Source organism: Crinia signifera, chromosome 11 (genome assembly GCF_055691185.1).
Source record: "Crinia signifera chromosome 11, ASM5569118v1, whole genome shotgun sequence".
NCBI lineage: Eukaryota > Metazoa > Chordata > Amphibia > Anura > Myobatrachidae > Crinia > Crinia signifera.
Window position 1 is genome coordinate 86,507,504 of NC_139227.1, and position 15,354 is coordinate 86,522,857.

A 15,354-nucleotide genomic window follows, 5' to 3' on the forward strand; every position below is an offset into this window, starting at 1 on the left:
AGTCAGTCCCAACCATAGATGAACCAAGGAAAAGTAAAATGGCCGCACTTGGTGAAAATAACAAAGTGGAATTGTCTTAACAGTATAAACTATTTTTTGACTAAAAATGCCATATAAAGTCATAAATGACAGGTAAGTTAATGGACATGGACAATTAAATAACCACATAATGCCACATAAATGCAAATTGGCCTATGTAATTACTGGATAGGACTGATAACTCAAATGGAGTGCGAGTCCTCAAGAGAGTCAAATTTAACCACAGGAAAGTTACCTACAGTACGACCTTTTTACCGACGGAGGATTGTTGAAGGTCCTTAGAGAGTCCTATAATTTCAAGGCAGTCCTCACGATAAAAAAACGGTAGGTTAAGATGGAAGGCAGTCTGTGAAATGGTTGGTGATCCCATAGCAGTCCAAAAGATGAATTTGTCTGGTGTGGTCCTAGCTGGATGCGGCATAGGGTGGTGGGTAATCAAGGTCGTTGGTAATTATTCTGTGTTTACATTGACTGTCTTGAGGAATCCCACTCCATTTGTGGTCAGGTGTGAGGGCATCGGAGTAACATGAATTACCCTTACAGAACTGCATGTATGACAGCTGTAACTATGAAAAAAGTGAAGACAGCGTGTGTGCAGCATTATCCGCCTACGTACGGGCCTGTGCCACTGAGGGAGTGATCCTGGTTAAGTGGAGAGGTACCATCTGTGGTGAGTATCTGAGCTTTTCATTTCTAAACTATCCGTCACTCTTCATATACAATAGTCCATTAACCCTTTGAGTATCAACCTCTCTGTGAGAGATGCTAAAAATATCCTCTAAAAATGCCAGCGTCAATCACATTGGTTATATAAATTCAAATAATAAGATTATATTTCCTAAATAAGGCAAACATTTTAGATCATTATACACTGCCATCTGCTGGTAGCAAATAAAACGACATCTCTTTCACACATACAGAAACACATAGGCAATCCCACATACAGAAACACAGAGGCAATCACAAAGTAGCAGAAGCTTTTGCTTCGAATGGGCTTAGCTAGTAATCTATATGTTTGTATACAGTGATGTAAGCTTTAGCTTGGTGTCCTTCCAATAATACCTATTTATGGGCCCTCCCAAATGCTGCTGTTAGTCAAAAGCAGGGTCTATCTAATACAGTGATTTTCAACCTTTTTACCTTGCGGCACACTAAATAGGACTTTAAAATTGCCAAGGCACACCCTAAGATCCCCACAGGGCAAAACACATTGGCCACCACAGGAAAAAAACAAACCTATTTCCCCCCACATTAAAAACAATCACAATGATCCCCACAGGTAGCAAAAATAAAATACATTGGCCCTTAACATGAAAAGAAGAGACCAGTAAATAACATTTGAACTGGTGGTGGCTGTAAATGGGTTTGGGCATCTCTAGATCTGGGGGCACACTTCAGAACAGCTCAAGGCACACTAGTGTGCCACGGCACAGTGGTTGAAAAACACTGATCTAATACATAGGCAAAGGAAACATTAGCCCATTGGCCAATAGGAGAGAAAGCTTCACTCTCTCCATAATATAGGAGCATGAATACTGTACATGACATTGTTACTTTCTATGAGTCCGTTTGGGTGGGAAATTTGAATCGAACCACAACAGCCAATAAACAACCACATTTATCTGTTTAATACAAATCAGACATTGATGGCAAGCATGTGATTGGTTGTTATTAGGGGCAGATGTACTAAGCTTCAAAAGTAATAAAATGGAGAGTGATAAACAACCAGCCAATCAGCTCCTGTCTGACTTTTTTCAAACACAGTCTGTGACATGGTAGGTAGGAGCTGCCTGTTTATCACTTTCCATTTTATCATTTTTGAAACTTAGTACATATGGCCCAGAGAGAGGTAAAACACAAGCCAATCTGCTTGTAACTACCATGCTAAAGGCTGAATTTACATTACAGATAGCTACTTTAACTCTACACTTTGGAAATGTATCTGTCTACACTTCATTGGTCTCCAAAACTTAGTACATCTATCCCTATAACTCTTTTATAAGCCCTTATTGCTAGAATTAGTCATACATTTAGCCGTAGCAGTATAGTGTGTCATGCTTCACTGCCAATTCATTAATAAATATATTTATTGAGTTTGATTTATTTTTTTTAGATAAATATACCAAGAACTGCCCAAAGAACAGCACCTACCAGTACTCCATTAGCACTTGTCAGAAGACATGTCGCTCGCTGAGCGAGCCTGACCCCAGCTGCAGCTTCCATTTTGCTCCCCTGGATGGCTGTGCTTGCGCAGATGGAACCTTCCTTGATGACAATGGAGTCTGTGTGCTTGCTAAGAACTGCCACTGTTACTACAAAGGCTTTGTAATTCCACCAGGAGAGGTCATATATAACGATGGTGCTATGTGGTAAGCAAAGGAAATAAATCAGGATCATTTACAACAGTTATTGGTGTACATACATAATGATTCAATGTTTTGATTTTGATTGTCTGTAACTACCCAGTTGGTTTTATCATTGTTATTAATTGTAGCACATAATATAATTTACTGCACTTTATCAGAACCTGCTATTGAATAATAAAATACATAAATAAATGTGAATGAGTAAATGTGATGTAATATATTAAATAGCCACTAGATGTCACCTTTGACAACTTGATTCCATAGTCTTGTCTATTCAGCTTGTCTACAAAGCTGGGCATACACTGGGGCCACTTCTCCCATTGGAGAGGTTGCCTGTGATCCCTCTTTGAGCTGCCTGGGACCCAGCAGCAGGATCCCATTTGATATATTGCATGTAGTCCTTTTGTATGCAATATATAGCCTGCGATCCCTGCCAAGCCTGCCTGGTTTGGAAGCAATCCAAAAGATTGCTTATGAACCAAGTTAGACTCGCTGGTGCCGGTGCGATGTGCACGGGACCGCACATCGCATCGGACCTGCTGTAATTCACATGCACTTTCACATACACAAAATCAATAAAACTCTACAATATATTTATAAAAATCGATTAAAAAATAGCTAAAATCATGTACATTTTGCAACCCAAATAATGATATTCAGATTGAAAATCCGAATTCCGAACAGCGTAAAGATCCGTGCCAAGACTATATTCACATTGGATCTCCTCTATAACCTCAGACCATGAGCCTGATTCAGACACGTACGATGGGCTGCGAATTTGCAGCTCGGGCGCTAACCTGCAAATTTTCAGCTCGGATGCTAACCTGCGAATTTGCAGCTCGGGTGCTAACCTGCGAATTTGCAGCTCGGGTGCTAACCTGCTTTCTTGCAGCCCAGCAAGCAACTTTTTTTTTAATTGGTTCTACTGTATACAAGTAAATAAAACATTATGTGGTTTTAAATTCAATAAGAATTTATAATATACATTAACCTGTTAAATTCATTTAGTAAATCAGATCCTTATAAACATAGACTTCCAGTTGTATAGTATATTAGACATACTCAGTGCAATAAAGTTTTAGCTTATTAAGATGAGACCCAAATGTGATCACACATGAATACTGTTTAAAAGTCCATAAATATATTTTTATTCTTTTATTTTTTTATTTTAGCACGTGTACAAAGGGCAGACTACAGTGTGTTGGGAATACATCCATTCCTGCAGGTAATTTAGACATATATACAATCTACTGCGTGTTTCAATTATGCCAATGATTATAATAAATCTAAAGCACAAATATAAACATTATAAGCAAATATAAGCACAAGTACAAATAATGTTTTGTACTTCTTTATATCTATTTATTTATTAGTAGTGGAGTTTACAAACTATGTTCCAGACCACGTGTACACACTAGGGTACATTGTTATAAGAAACCAATTAAGCTACTAGTAAGTTTTTGTAGGCAGAGGGGACATCTTGAGCACTCGGATAAAGACACACAGGCTAAAGGAGAACATACAAACTGCACACAATATCCATAGAAACTGTTTGATATTAACTGTGTACAACCCATACGCAGCAGCGGAAACAATGATTTCTTTATCATTTATATTTCATTATTTTATTTCTTTTTTTGATACAGTTAGATAGTTACTGTGCATTAATGTTAGTAGTAGTGCGCAGGTTCAGTATTTCGACTGCAGCCTAACCGTACAGTCGTCATTGTTACCATGTTGACACAGATGTTCATATGCTGCATGTTAACATTTCAACAATGATGTCATCATACTTTAGCTGTCACCACTTTGGGTTCTACACTATGGCCCATATTCTGGTTCACTCGCAAAGGCAAATTCCTTCTCAAATAGACAAAACCATGTGCACTGCAGGGGGGGGGGGGCAGAAGTAACATGTGCAGAGAGAGTTAGATTTGGGCAGGGTTTTACTTCAAAGTGAGATCTATATTGCAGTGTAGAAATAAAGCAGTCAGTATTTTCCCTGCACAGAAACAAAAAAACTCGCCCAAATCTAATTCTCTCTGCACATGTTACATCTGCCCTCCCCCCCCTGCAGTGCACATGGTTTTGACCATTTGAGAAGGAAGTTGCCTTTGCGAGTGAACCAGAATAAGGGCCTATGACTGTGTACAGTACATGGACACTGCATCCCATGAGAATAGTTGTACTACACATTTATATACGTCGGAACAATGATACACTTTGTAATAATAGCTCCATTCATTTTTGTAAATTGTATCTCTGCTACTAGAAGAATAAGCAGAAATCTCACAACGCTTTTGGTTTTAGTGTGCCCTGCGGGTATGATGTTCTTAGACTGTAGTAATGCTACAGCGGGAGCTAAAGGAGTAGAGTGTCAGAAGACGTGTCAAACCCTGGATATGGAGTGTGTAAGTAAACACAATTTATTGACAATGTAATTGGTCTACAGCAGGGATGGGGAACCTTCGGCCCTCCAGTTGTTGTTGAACTACATATCCCAGAATGCCCTGCTACAGTTTTAGCATGGGCAAATAGCAAAACTGTAGCAGGGCATGATAAAATGTGAACAGACATATATATAAATCTGGATATTAATCCTTTGCAATTAATATATGCAGACAGGGCTGCCACCAGGGATTTTGGGGCCCGGGACTGATTTCCAGTCCGTGGATGAGCTTTCAGTGCGGGAGGGACCGTACGGACCCCCCCCCCCCCCACATATCTACCCCTCCCCCTCCCTTCACTTACCACCCGACCCAGCAGGTCCCGAAGCACAGCCTGAAGGTTGTACCAATGCAAGTATGGGTGTAGTGGGCGCTAAAAATATGTCTGCCAGCTTCTATTATTATTATTATCATTATTATTATTATTATCATTTAATTATATGGTGCCACAAGGGTTCCACAGCATCTAACAATACATAAATGAGCAAAAAAAGCAAGAAAATAATGAATTACAGTACAAGGCAATTTACTATATCACAAGAAAATGGGAAAGACAGTTGCATCAGGGGACATGACACGGAAACAATTATTAGGGTGTGAGAGATATATATAGTATACTCTAAGAAAAGTACATGAGGAGAGAGGGCCCTGTTCGTGACAGCTTGGGTGACACAGAAGGGTAGAAGTAGGGTGGCCAATCCCGAAAATCGGGATCAGTGGGATCCTGGGATTTGGCCCCAAAATGTCCGGGATTTCAATCCCGGGTTTGGTGTTTTTTTTAAATTAGGCAGGCCAATCCTGGGATTGAAAAAATGCCCTGGGATTGGCTTCCCTAGGTCGAAGTGAGAATAAACAGAAGGTTAGGATGAGAGATGACTGGGCATAATGAAAAAGTGGGTCTTGAGAGCCCTCAAGAGAGAGCTTCTACGCTTAATATGGCCCTGGTTAGACCCATGATTAATCTGTTGCCCATAGATAGTTTGAAAAACAAACTTTGCATAGTCATATTGAACCCATCTCTGTTGTGTCTGCAGTTCAGCATTCAATGTGCTTCTGGCTGTGTCTGTCCTCCTGGACTTGTGCTCAGGAACAATGGCAGCTGCGTCCTTGAGGAAGAGTGTCCTTGTCTACACAATGGGAAAACTTACCAGAGGGGACAGAGCATTAAGCAAGACTGTAACACATGGTAAGTTACAATGTCAGGAGTCCATTTATAGGAATGAAACAAAATACCCACCAATACTGCCTGTTTTGGCAGCGGGGGGGTGTAGTTTGGAGCCATTTAAATGTATAATAAGTTTGTAGTGCATTTACAATTGGTATTCACATGAATATCTGTTCATACAGGGCTGCAAGTATGGCGGTACGGGGTGGTACGGCGTACCGGTAAAACATATTGCGCCGGTACCCCGTACCGCCATAACAAATGCTTCACCAAGTGCTCAATGCGCATGCGCGCATATGTGAGTGGCGGGGGGCGTGGCCTCCGCCGCCCCGCCACAGCTGATCCCATCTGAAAGGAGGTGAGGGGACGGGGAGCGCATTGTGCGTCTCTCCTTCCCTCCCTGTGTCACTGACTGGGCTGTAGAGCTCGCGGGCTGGCAGCCAATCAGGAGCCAGCCCGCGAGATATGATTAACTGACAGCCCAGTCACACAGTGAAGCCGCCGGGGAAGGAAAGACGCGCAATGCGCTCCCTTCCCCTCCATAGGGCAGCGGGCAGCGGGCCACTGTTCGAAGGAGGTGGGATCACCTCTGTGTAACTGCTGCTGCTGCTGCTGCGAGTCCGGGATCACTCCCTACAGACTTCTCGCAGAACGGGGGGAATCAGTGGGCTGAGAGACGGCTAACCTGAGCGCAGGTGGCAAAGGGATGGGAGCGGACAGCAGCGCAGTCTCCAGGTACTATTACTACCAGTCTGCTGCTGCTGATGATGACGACTGGAGCAAGGAGCCCAATGAGGACTTCAGTAGCAGCTGATGTCGTATGTATGAGCTGCTGAGGCTACACACAGTGACCGGCTCCTGCCCGACACGCAGACATGGGGTAAGTTTAACAACTCCCCCAGGTGTAAGGGTACTGTGCTATCTGTGTGAGAGCGGCGAGGGGGGAGAGGAGACCTCAGAGACCTGGCACTGGGTTCTTATGTGTGGTACATACTGTGGGGGCATATGTGTGGCACTGGGGGTATATGTGTGGCACTTGAGGCATACCTAGCACTGTGGAGGTATATGTGTGGCTCTGGGGGCATACTTGGCACTGTGGGGGCATATGTGTGGCACTGTGGGGGTATATCTGGCACTGGGGGCATATATGTGGGGGCATATCTGGCACTGGGGGCATATAAGTAATGGGCATCAGTTGTGCGGCAGCGGTGCAATGGGCATAATGTGTAATGGGCATTATGGCATGGGTCATATGTTTTGGGTGTGTGACGCGTAACAGGCATTACTGTGTAAATTTTGGCCACGCGCCTTCGGCGTGCAATATCTCTGTTTGTAGTTTATCTGGCTCCTGCACTTTGATCCTGGCCCCTACATCTTGTGTGCAGGATGCAATGCACAAGTCCAAACAGAAATGTCATCGTGTTCTAAAGTTTTGTCATGTAGCCACTCCCCCTCATGTCATATGACCACGCCCCTAACCACGCCCGTTTTTTCTACTTGCACCACTGTGTTCATAACACCAAAGGGCAAACATAATAGCCTCTCTTATCGGCAGTTGTGTGGGATGCCGCTGAACTGATGCCTTGTAAATGATTGCCCCTTTAAAAAATGATTGCCCCTTTAAAAAAATTCAAAATTTAGCCAGCATCCCGCAGTGACGCCAAATTTGGAGGCTAGTACATTTGCCCACAAATGCCTCTTCTCACTGTGACTATGCAACACATTACTTGCATATTACCGCAAGATATCAGTTACTGTAGTGCTAATGATAACTATTTTAGCCAATAGTCTGTTATATTGTATTCACTGCTGACTTGTGTGTCATTTCTCAGCACCTGCAAGGATCGGAAGTGGCAGTGTACAAAGAACGAGTGTGACAGGACCTGTGTCATATATGGAGAAGGGCATTATGTCACCTTTGACGGCAAGCGTTTTGATTTTAGTGGCAATTGCGAGTATACCTTGACTCAGGTAGGAAGAGGTTATATTGTTTCTAATATGCTGTAGTTATATCCAGGGTCTCCTGCATTGCTGTGCCACATTTATAGTTTATATATTATGCTGTGCGCTATCCAGAATATAAAATCAAATATATTTAATTTTTGACCCGTTACGATAGTATTTATCCATGTAACTGCAATTTTGATAACTTTGTTGTTAATTGGAAGGATTTTAGTTATAAACAGTAAACTGCCTGTACATCTGAGCATTGTAATTAGACTTTTATGTTAAATTGATGAATAGTTAAAATGTTAAGACTTTGGGTGAAATGTAATAGGGTGAGAGAATCAGAAAGTGAGAGATTTGGTAAGAAATCTCCATTTTGATTTTGCGGTGTAAATGATTGCCGATTTAAAAAAAAACCTAAAAATTTCTTACCAAATCTCTCACTCTCTGCTTCTATCATCCTATTACATTTCACCCCTATAAGAGTTTTGGAAAGTCAAGGGTTACATTTACTAAGATGGGAGTTCTATTGAAGATGGGATGTTTACCAACCAATCAGATTCTGCTTCTTTTTTTATTTAGCAGCATCTAGAAGATAATAGATAGAATCTGATTGGTTGCTTTGGGCAATGTCCACTCTTCAATAGTAAATTTACCTCAGAGACATTAAACACACCGCATAGTCTATTCCAGGGTCGACCTGCACAATAACGGTCCGGGTTTTAAGGAAAGTTATACATGAGCACAGGTGACTTAATTAGTATGTCAGTTATTTTGATTTGACCATCTGTGCTCAAGCACGGACATCACTAAAACATGAACCGTAATGCCCCGTACACAGGGTGCGATTCTCACTAACTTTCTATTAGAATCGAAATCTAACAGTTTTCAGCCGATTCAGACCTGTTTAACTTCATATAGGTCCAAATTCGGCCCTGTCTCCGATGGTGGAGGTGTGTGCATGGGCATAGCCGCTCATGCGCAGGGCTGCCACTAGTGATGTTGGGGCCCGGGACTGACCATCAGTCCGGCCCCCCAGCAGCACACACACACCCCATGTGCACCCGCCCCCACTTACCAGTAGCAACCAGCAGCGGTGGTGCGGCATCTCCCTCTTTCACAGACAGTCAGGAGCGCACACTGCACAGTGCAGCCTGCAGAGCACCGAGCCCCTCTGTATCCTAGGCTCAGCACTCTGCAGGCTGCACTGTGTATTGTGCGTGCCTGGCTTGGAGGCCGCCGGGAGGCGGAGGCTTTGTGCGGGTGCGGGGGAGGGGGTAATGCCATACCACTGTGGGCAGCTGTCTGGGCCCCTCCAGAGGCTGTACAGCTGTACCCACGGCACTCCCCTGTCAGCAGCCCTGCTCATGCGCATGTGCAAACCCCCAGAGAAAATGCCTTCGGCAAGTTTTTCAATTGCCGGGGTGTTCGCAAATTGAGTGATAGGCAGAAGACGTTTGCTGGGGTCCGTATTTGTGGGCATGAAACGCTGGGTTTCATGCCCACAAAAATGGTTGGCGCACTCATGGAGGTGCTGGGTGGACACCTGCAAACACAGGCGTGGCCCTTGCCTGCTTGGGTCGGGCGGATGACGTCACATGACGTTAGCGCCCGCCTCAAATTCTTTAGGAAGCGTCCATCAGAAAAGTAAGTACAGTAAGTACAGTACGAACAGAGGAAAAAAATCATTGGATGGTGAGTAACCATTGAATAATTCCTCCTCTGTGACGGAGCATGCGAGCGGATGTGTAAGTGTACACATCCCCTCGCATCTTAGTGCAGGGATTCAGGCGGCAGGGTTGGCTTACGTTCGGTGGGACGGCATTGTGAGCAGGTGTGAATTACCCCTCACATTTTAGAAGAAGGAGAAAACATAGCCGTATATCGATTATTATAGAGTAACTTAAGCTGTTTCGTATGTATACTTTCCCATTTCTGCCGGTGAGTTGGTGGTGTAATACTGTAGACTGCTTACCTATGTCTCGCAAAAGTTGCAAACCATCTGCTTTTTTCATTAATATGGTGCACTGTATTCTATTGTTCTACAGGATCATTGTGCATCAAATTCTGGAAATGGCTCATTCCGAGTCATCACTGGGAACATTCCATGTGGGACAACCGGGGCTACCTGTGCCACAACTATAAAACTGTTTCTTGGGGTGAGCCTAAAAGCATAGTCCTTTCTCTGTAGGAGCTACATTAATAAGACACACTGTATATACAATAGCTGTAAGCTTCATATCAAACTCCCTGTATGTTCTTTCCATTTCCGCTTGTCAGAACTTTGAGCTGATACTGAGTGACGGTTCCTATGAAGTAGTGCAAAGGGACATCGGAACAGAGGTCCCCTACCATGTCAGAGAGATGGGCGGTTATCTTGTTATTGAGGCCAAGAATGGATTAGTCCTCATATGGGACAAGAAAACCAGCATATTAATCAAGCTAAGACCAGAGTTCAAGGTAAGCAAGCTCCCATATTGTTTCTGCCTACAGACATCTAGAGAGTAACTTGTTGGAGCAATGTATCAATTTGCATATAACAAACATTAGAGTCCTTATTCAGCTCTCCCATGCTTTTATACACATGCGAGTAAGATATCGGGGTCAGAAGAAGGGACGAATCCAGAAGAAAATTACAGGGGGTGGGACTCCTGGAAAAGTAGGCGTAGCCTCACACCAAGGGCGTAGCCTCACACTAATGGCGTAGCCTCAGATGGAATCCAAAAGTCATGCCCTCATTTCCATCACACTGGGGACGGGTGTGGTGGGTGACAGCGTGAGAAAGTCTGCAGAGACAGGTGTGATGAGTGGCAGTGTGAGAGTATACAGGGACTTGTGTGGTAGGTGACAGGCGAGAGGGTCTGCAGGGATTGGTATAGTGAGTTACAGGTGAGAGAGTGTGTGGGGGTGAGGGGGGGGGAGGCTCAACCCCTTCCTGTATCCACCGGTGGACTCTGAGTCAGTACTACAGTATAGCTATTGGTTATACTGTATAAGACCATACAGACTGAATACAGGCAATTAGAATTCTGGTTTCTATACTACAAGCAAACCATTCTAAAATCCTTTGTAATTTAATTTTTTCAAACTGTTTGATTGTTAATTTATATCTTTTGAGTTTATCTCGCTCCATTCTTTGGCACATATGACCTCAATTTCACAAATGTTGAAGTGTGTTCATGTATAAAATGGAGTCATATATTTCCAATAATAGAAAATGTTTATCTTCACATAAGGGAAATGTCTGCGGTCTCTGTGGTAACTATGATGGCAGTGCCTCCAATGATTTTACCACAAGGAGTCAGTCTGTGGTGGTCAATGAGCAGGTGTTTGGTAACAGCTGGAAAGCCACTCAAACCTGCCCTGATGCCCTTCCTCTAAAGGACCCTTGCCTTGCTAATCCTTACCGTCAGAGCTGGTCCCAGAAGCACTGCAGCATTATAATGGGACCTGCATTCTCTGCATGCCATTCCGAGGTACAGTAGGTTATAATGCTGTATTGGAATAACCGGCATTGTTCTAGAATTATCTAGCCAATATGATCACCATTAAATCGTTTAACCATATTGAACTTTTAGGTTGACCCTGTGCCTTACAACGAGGCATGTGTCCGTGACACGTGTGCGTGTGACTCTGGAGGAGATTGCGAGTGTTACTGTACAGCCGTTTCAGCTTACGCCTCTGCTTGTAGTGACGCAGGGATCTGTGTATCATGGAGAACCCCCGAAATTTGCCGTAAGTTGTTACATTATGACAGCTTATGGTCACTTCACCAGCCTTCTATTTGACCATACAAGCGTAGCTGGAAGCACCCTCAGTTATGAATTGGGCGAATAGAAAGGGTCAATTTACTAAGATGGGAGTTCTATTGAAGATGGGGTGTTGCTATGGGCAACCAATCAGAGTCTATCTATTATCTTGTAGAAGGTGCTAAATAAATAAGAAGTAAAGCCTGATTGGTTGCTATGGGCAACATCCCATCCTCAAAAGAACTCCCCACTTGGTAAATTAACCCCTTAGAATCCATCTGACACTAAGGGGTGGGTATTCAATATGGGATTCCGACTGTCGGAACGCCCCAACAGTCAGAATCCCGGGCTGTTTTCATTTAATTCAACAGTTAATCAACAGTCATAATTACATTTTCCGGCTATGGATTGTTGGAAAGTCCGCGGATCGGATCCAACGAAACAAATCCAACTTAAAAAAAAAAAGTCGTATCTGACACCCTTCACACCCTTAAATGTTATCGGTAATGGCGGCATTGAATAAATGAGTGCTGATATTTCCCCTGTCAGGAAATATTGGCACATATTGAATACCCCCTTAAAACTTGTTTTGTTGCCTTTTGTGTGTACATAAGGGGAGTGTAAAGGGGTGAAATGTATATGACAAAACATGTTGCTCATTGCATATAATAATGTTCTCCTGGACTTTGCAAAGCTTAACAGTCTGATTGGTTATCTACAGCTCTGTTCTGTGATTACTACAACCCAAAGGGAGAGTGTGAGTGGCACTACAAGCCTTGTGGGGCACCTTGTATGAAGACCTGCAGGAACCCAAGTGGCCAGTGCATGAACCAGTTGCCAGGCTTAGAAGGTGAGCCAAGAAATCTTCCAGGTGTTTGGAAATGATAGCGTATCTCTCCCAACGCATACACAATGTTGTCTCTATGCTTTGTGCCACTTATTGGTATAACTGCTATGACTTTCTTTATTGCTTTTGAACAGGGTTTCTTTTACCTCACCTAGGGCAAGATGTACTAAGCCTTGAAAGTGATAAAATGGAGAGTGTAAACCACCAGCCAATCAGCTCCTACCTGTCATTTTTCAAACACAGCCTGTGAAATGGCAGTTACGAGCTGATTGTCTGGCTGTTAATCACTCTCCATTTTATCACTTTTCAAGCTTAGTACATCTGGCCCCTAGCGACAACCATTATCCTATATAATGTATGATGCAATATATAACAATTGTTTTATCTACAAAGTGGTAGCCTTTGGAAGCCGCTGCTTCTTGGTGGTGAAATTTTAAAGGGGCACTCACTTAATATAAAGTACACCCAGGCTTTACACTGACTGAGTGCCGCTTTAAATTTTCACCTCCAATCCACCAGGGTGGCCTAAACAGCCAGCCAATCAGCTCCTATCTGCCATGTCACAGACTGGAGCTGATTGGTTGGTGGTTTATCACTCTCCATTTTATCACTTTTGAAACTTAGTGCATCTGGCCCATAATCTGATAGGTTGCTCTAGTCAACACCTCCACATTTCTGTTTTAGAAGCTTTAGAAAATATACCCCTTACGGGGGATACACACTGGGCGATACAATGAACAATATCGCTCATTTTGCCCGACAGAGCGATATTGTTACTAATATCGCACAGTGTGTATGCTCCAAATGACGAATAATGTGACCGTCCCCATCCCTCCACCCCCTTCTGTCATCTCTACATGCAGTTCAATCTGACTAAATATCATCAGTGACTGCACATCAGGGATCTTGGTGACATCACTGAATGATATCATTAAACAATATCATTCAGTGTGTATGCACTACATCGTACACCTTCCAATACCGCCAATATAGTAATATAGTTAACAACATCGATGGTGGCCAGAATCACCCAGTGTATATGGGGCTATTGTATTTACTGCAGACCCTATTCAGAGATAGGTAGCCAATGCACCTCCCTGCCACTGTGCCAGGTTTAGGACAGGTGTTGTAGATTCACTGTGAGCATAGGTGGCCATACACATGCAGATTTATCTGCAGATCTGTCTGGTTGGAACAAAAACATGGTTATGGTTGAGAGCAAATGACAGTTGAGCATTTGCTTGAAAATGCTGTAAAACTGACAAACTGTCACTCATCAATAACCATGTTTTTGTTTTAACCAGCCAGATCTGCAGATAAATCTTACTAGTGTATGGGCACCTTAATAGTATAATACACCAGGTCACCCGACAGGTGCATTCATTACTGATTGACACATTTTAAAAGCTCCACAGGTGGGGCTAATTATTTCACTTGATTCTGTGAGGAGACCTGGAAAACATGCACTGTGTGGGTCCCGAGAATTGAGAATTCTAGATTAGTGTAACCTCGGCTGAACACATAATTGGTTCTAAATAAGTTGGTAAATTTTTAATTTCAGGGTGTTATCCAAAATGCCCAAAAGAACGTCCTTACTTTGATGAGGACAATATGAGGTGTGTTGCTCAGGAACACTGTGGCTGCTATGATGACGATGACAGAAAACGCTACAATGTTGGGGACAACGTGCCGTCCTACAAAAACTGTGAATCCTGGTAAATTTCTGCCTTACTTGTAACTACAGTAATTTGCTTTGGAAATCAGGCCATGATGCAGTTACCCGTCTAAATATGTACATGTCATTTTTTCTCCAGCACCTGCACAAAGAAAGGTCGTCGTTGCCAGGTGGACCTCAAGGGTAATTTCACACTGTATACATACAAATCTGGTCATATGTTAGCTTATGTACTGTTCTGTCATGTGTCTTTCTTTCAACCAAAACACATTAGAAATGAATGGTTGTTTAGAGTAATACAGAGCCAGCCCTAGCCTAAATGACGCCCTAGGCAAGATTTTGGCTGGTGTCCCCTAGCACCGCCACTAGTTACGCCTCTGACCCTGCTCCCCTTTCCCAGCATCATTAACTCATCATAGCAGTCATCATTTTGGTGCTCCTACCCGCAATATTTTAAATAGAAACAGTGCACACATTCGGTGCGCAACCCAAACAGGGGTGTGTTCTTGCTGGGAAGGGGCATGGCCACACAATAGTACCCCCAATTCAAATTATGCCACACAGTAGTGCAACTTTATTCACATTATATCATGCGATGGTGTCCCTTATTCACGTTACATCACACAGTAGTACCACTTTACCTTATGTACATTACTCCTTACATTATTCACATTACACCCTTAGAAAAAAATCCTGAGAAAATATTGTATTATAAGCACCTCCATGGCCACACTGCAACCCAGCACAAAGCAGTGTGTGCTGGGCAGAGGAGAAGAGCTGCAGCTGCTGCTGACACTTAAGGGGAGGGGGCCTAGGGGCCCCCACTGGGCCCTTCCATCAGACTTTGGCCAGGGTAATTTTTACCCCCTACCCCTTTCTCTCTGCTCCCCTGATAATACCACACAGTAATGCCCCTTACACATGACACACTATTATTAATGTCCTTATAACCATAATGCCCCCTACACATTATGCCAACTAATGCCCTTCATACACATAATGACACACATAATGCCCCTTACACATATGTTGCACATTATTAATGCCCTTATACACATGACACAAATAATGCCTGTTACACATATGTCGCACACTAATGCATTTATACATGACACACAT

The 15,354-nt window shown here is 43.2% G+C and overlaps 1 protein-coding gene across 1 annotated transcript in view; it reads left to right on the top strand.

The window, feature by feature from the left end:
• The window catches only part of LOC146045096 (uncharacterized), a 55,217-nt gene that overhangs the window by 11,849 nt on the left and 28,014 nt on the right, over positions 1 to 15,354 (top strand). The window contains 13 exon segments of the mRNA XM_083163777.1: positions 583 to 709; positions 2,153 to 2,408; positions 3,578 to 3,630; positions 4,716 to 4,816; positions 5,887 to 6,038; positions 7,850 to 7,988; positions 10,013 to 10,123; positions 10,245 to 10,424; positions 11,201 to 11,440; positions 11,543 to 11,699; positions 12,435 to 12,563; positions 14,122 to 14,275; positions 14,375 to 14,418. Of these exon segments, the coding sequence (XP_083019903.1) occupies positions 583 to 709; positions 2,153 to 2,408; positions 3,578 to 3,630; positions 4,716 to 4,816; positions 5,887 to 6,038; positions 7,850 to 7,988; positions 10,013 to 10,123; positions 10,245 to 10,424; positions 11,201 to 11,440; positions 11,543 to 11,699; positions 12,435 to 12,563; positions 14,122 to 14,275; positions 14,375 to 14,418 (1,843 nt within the window).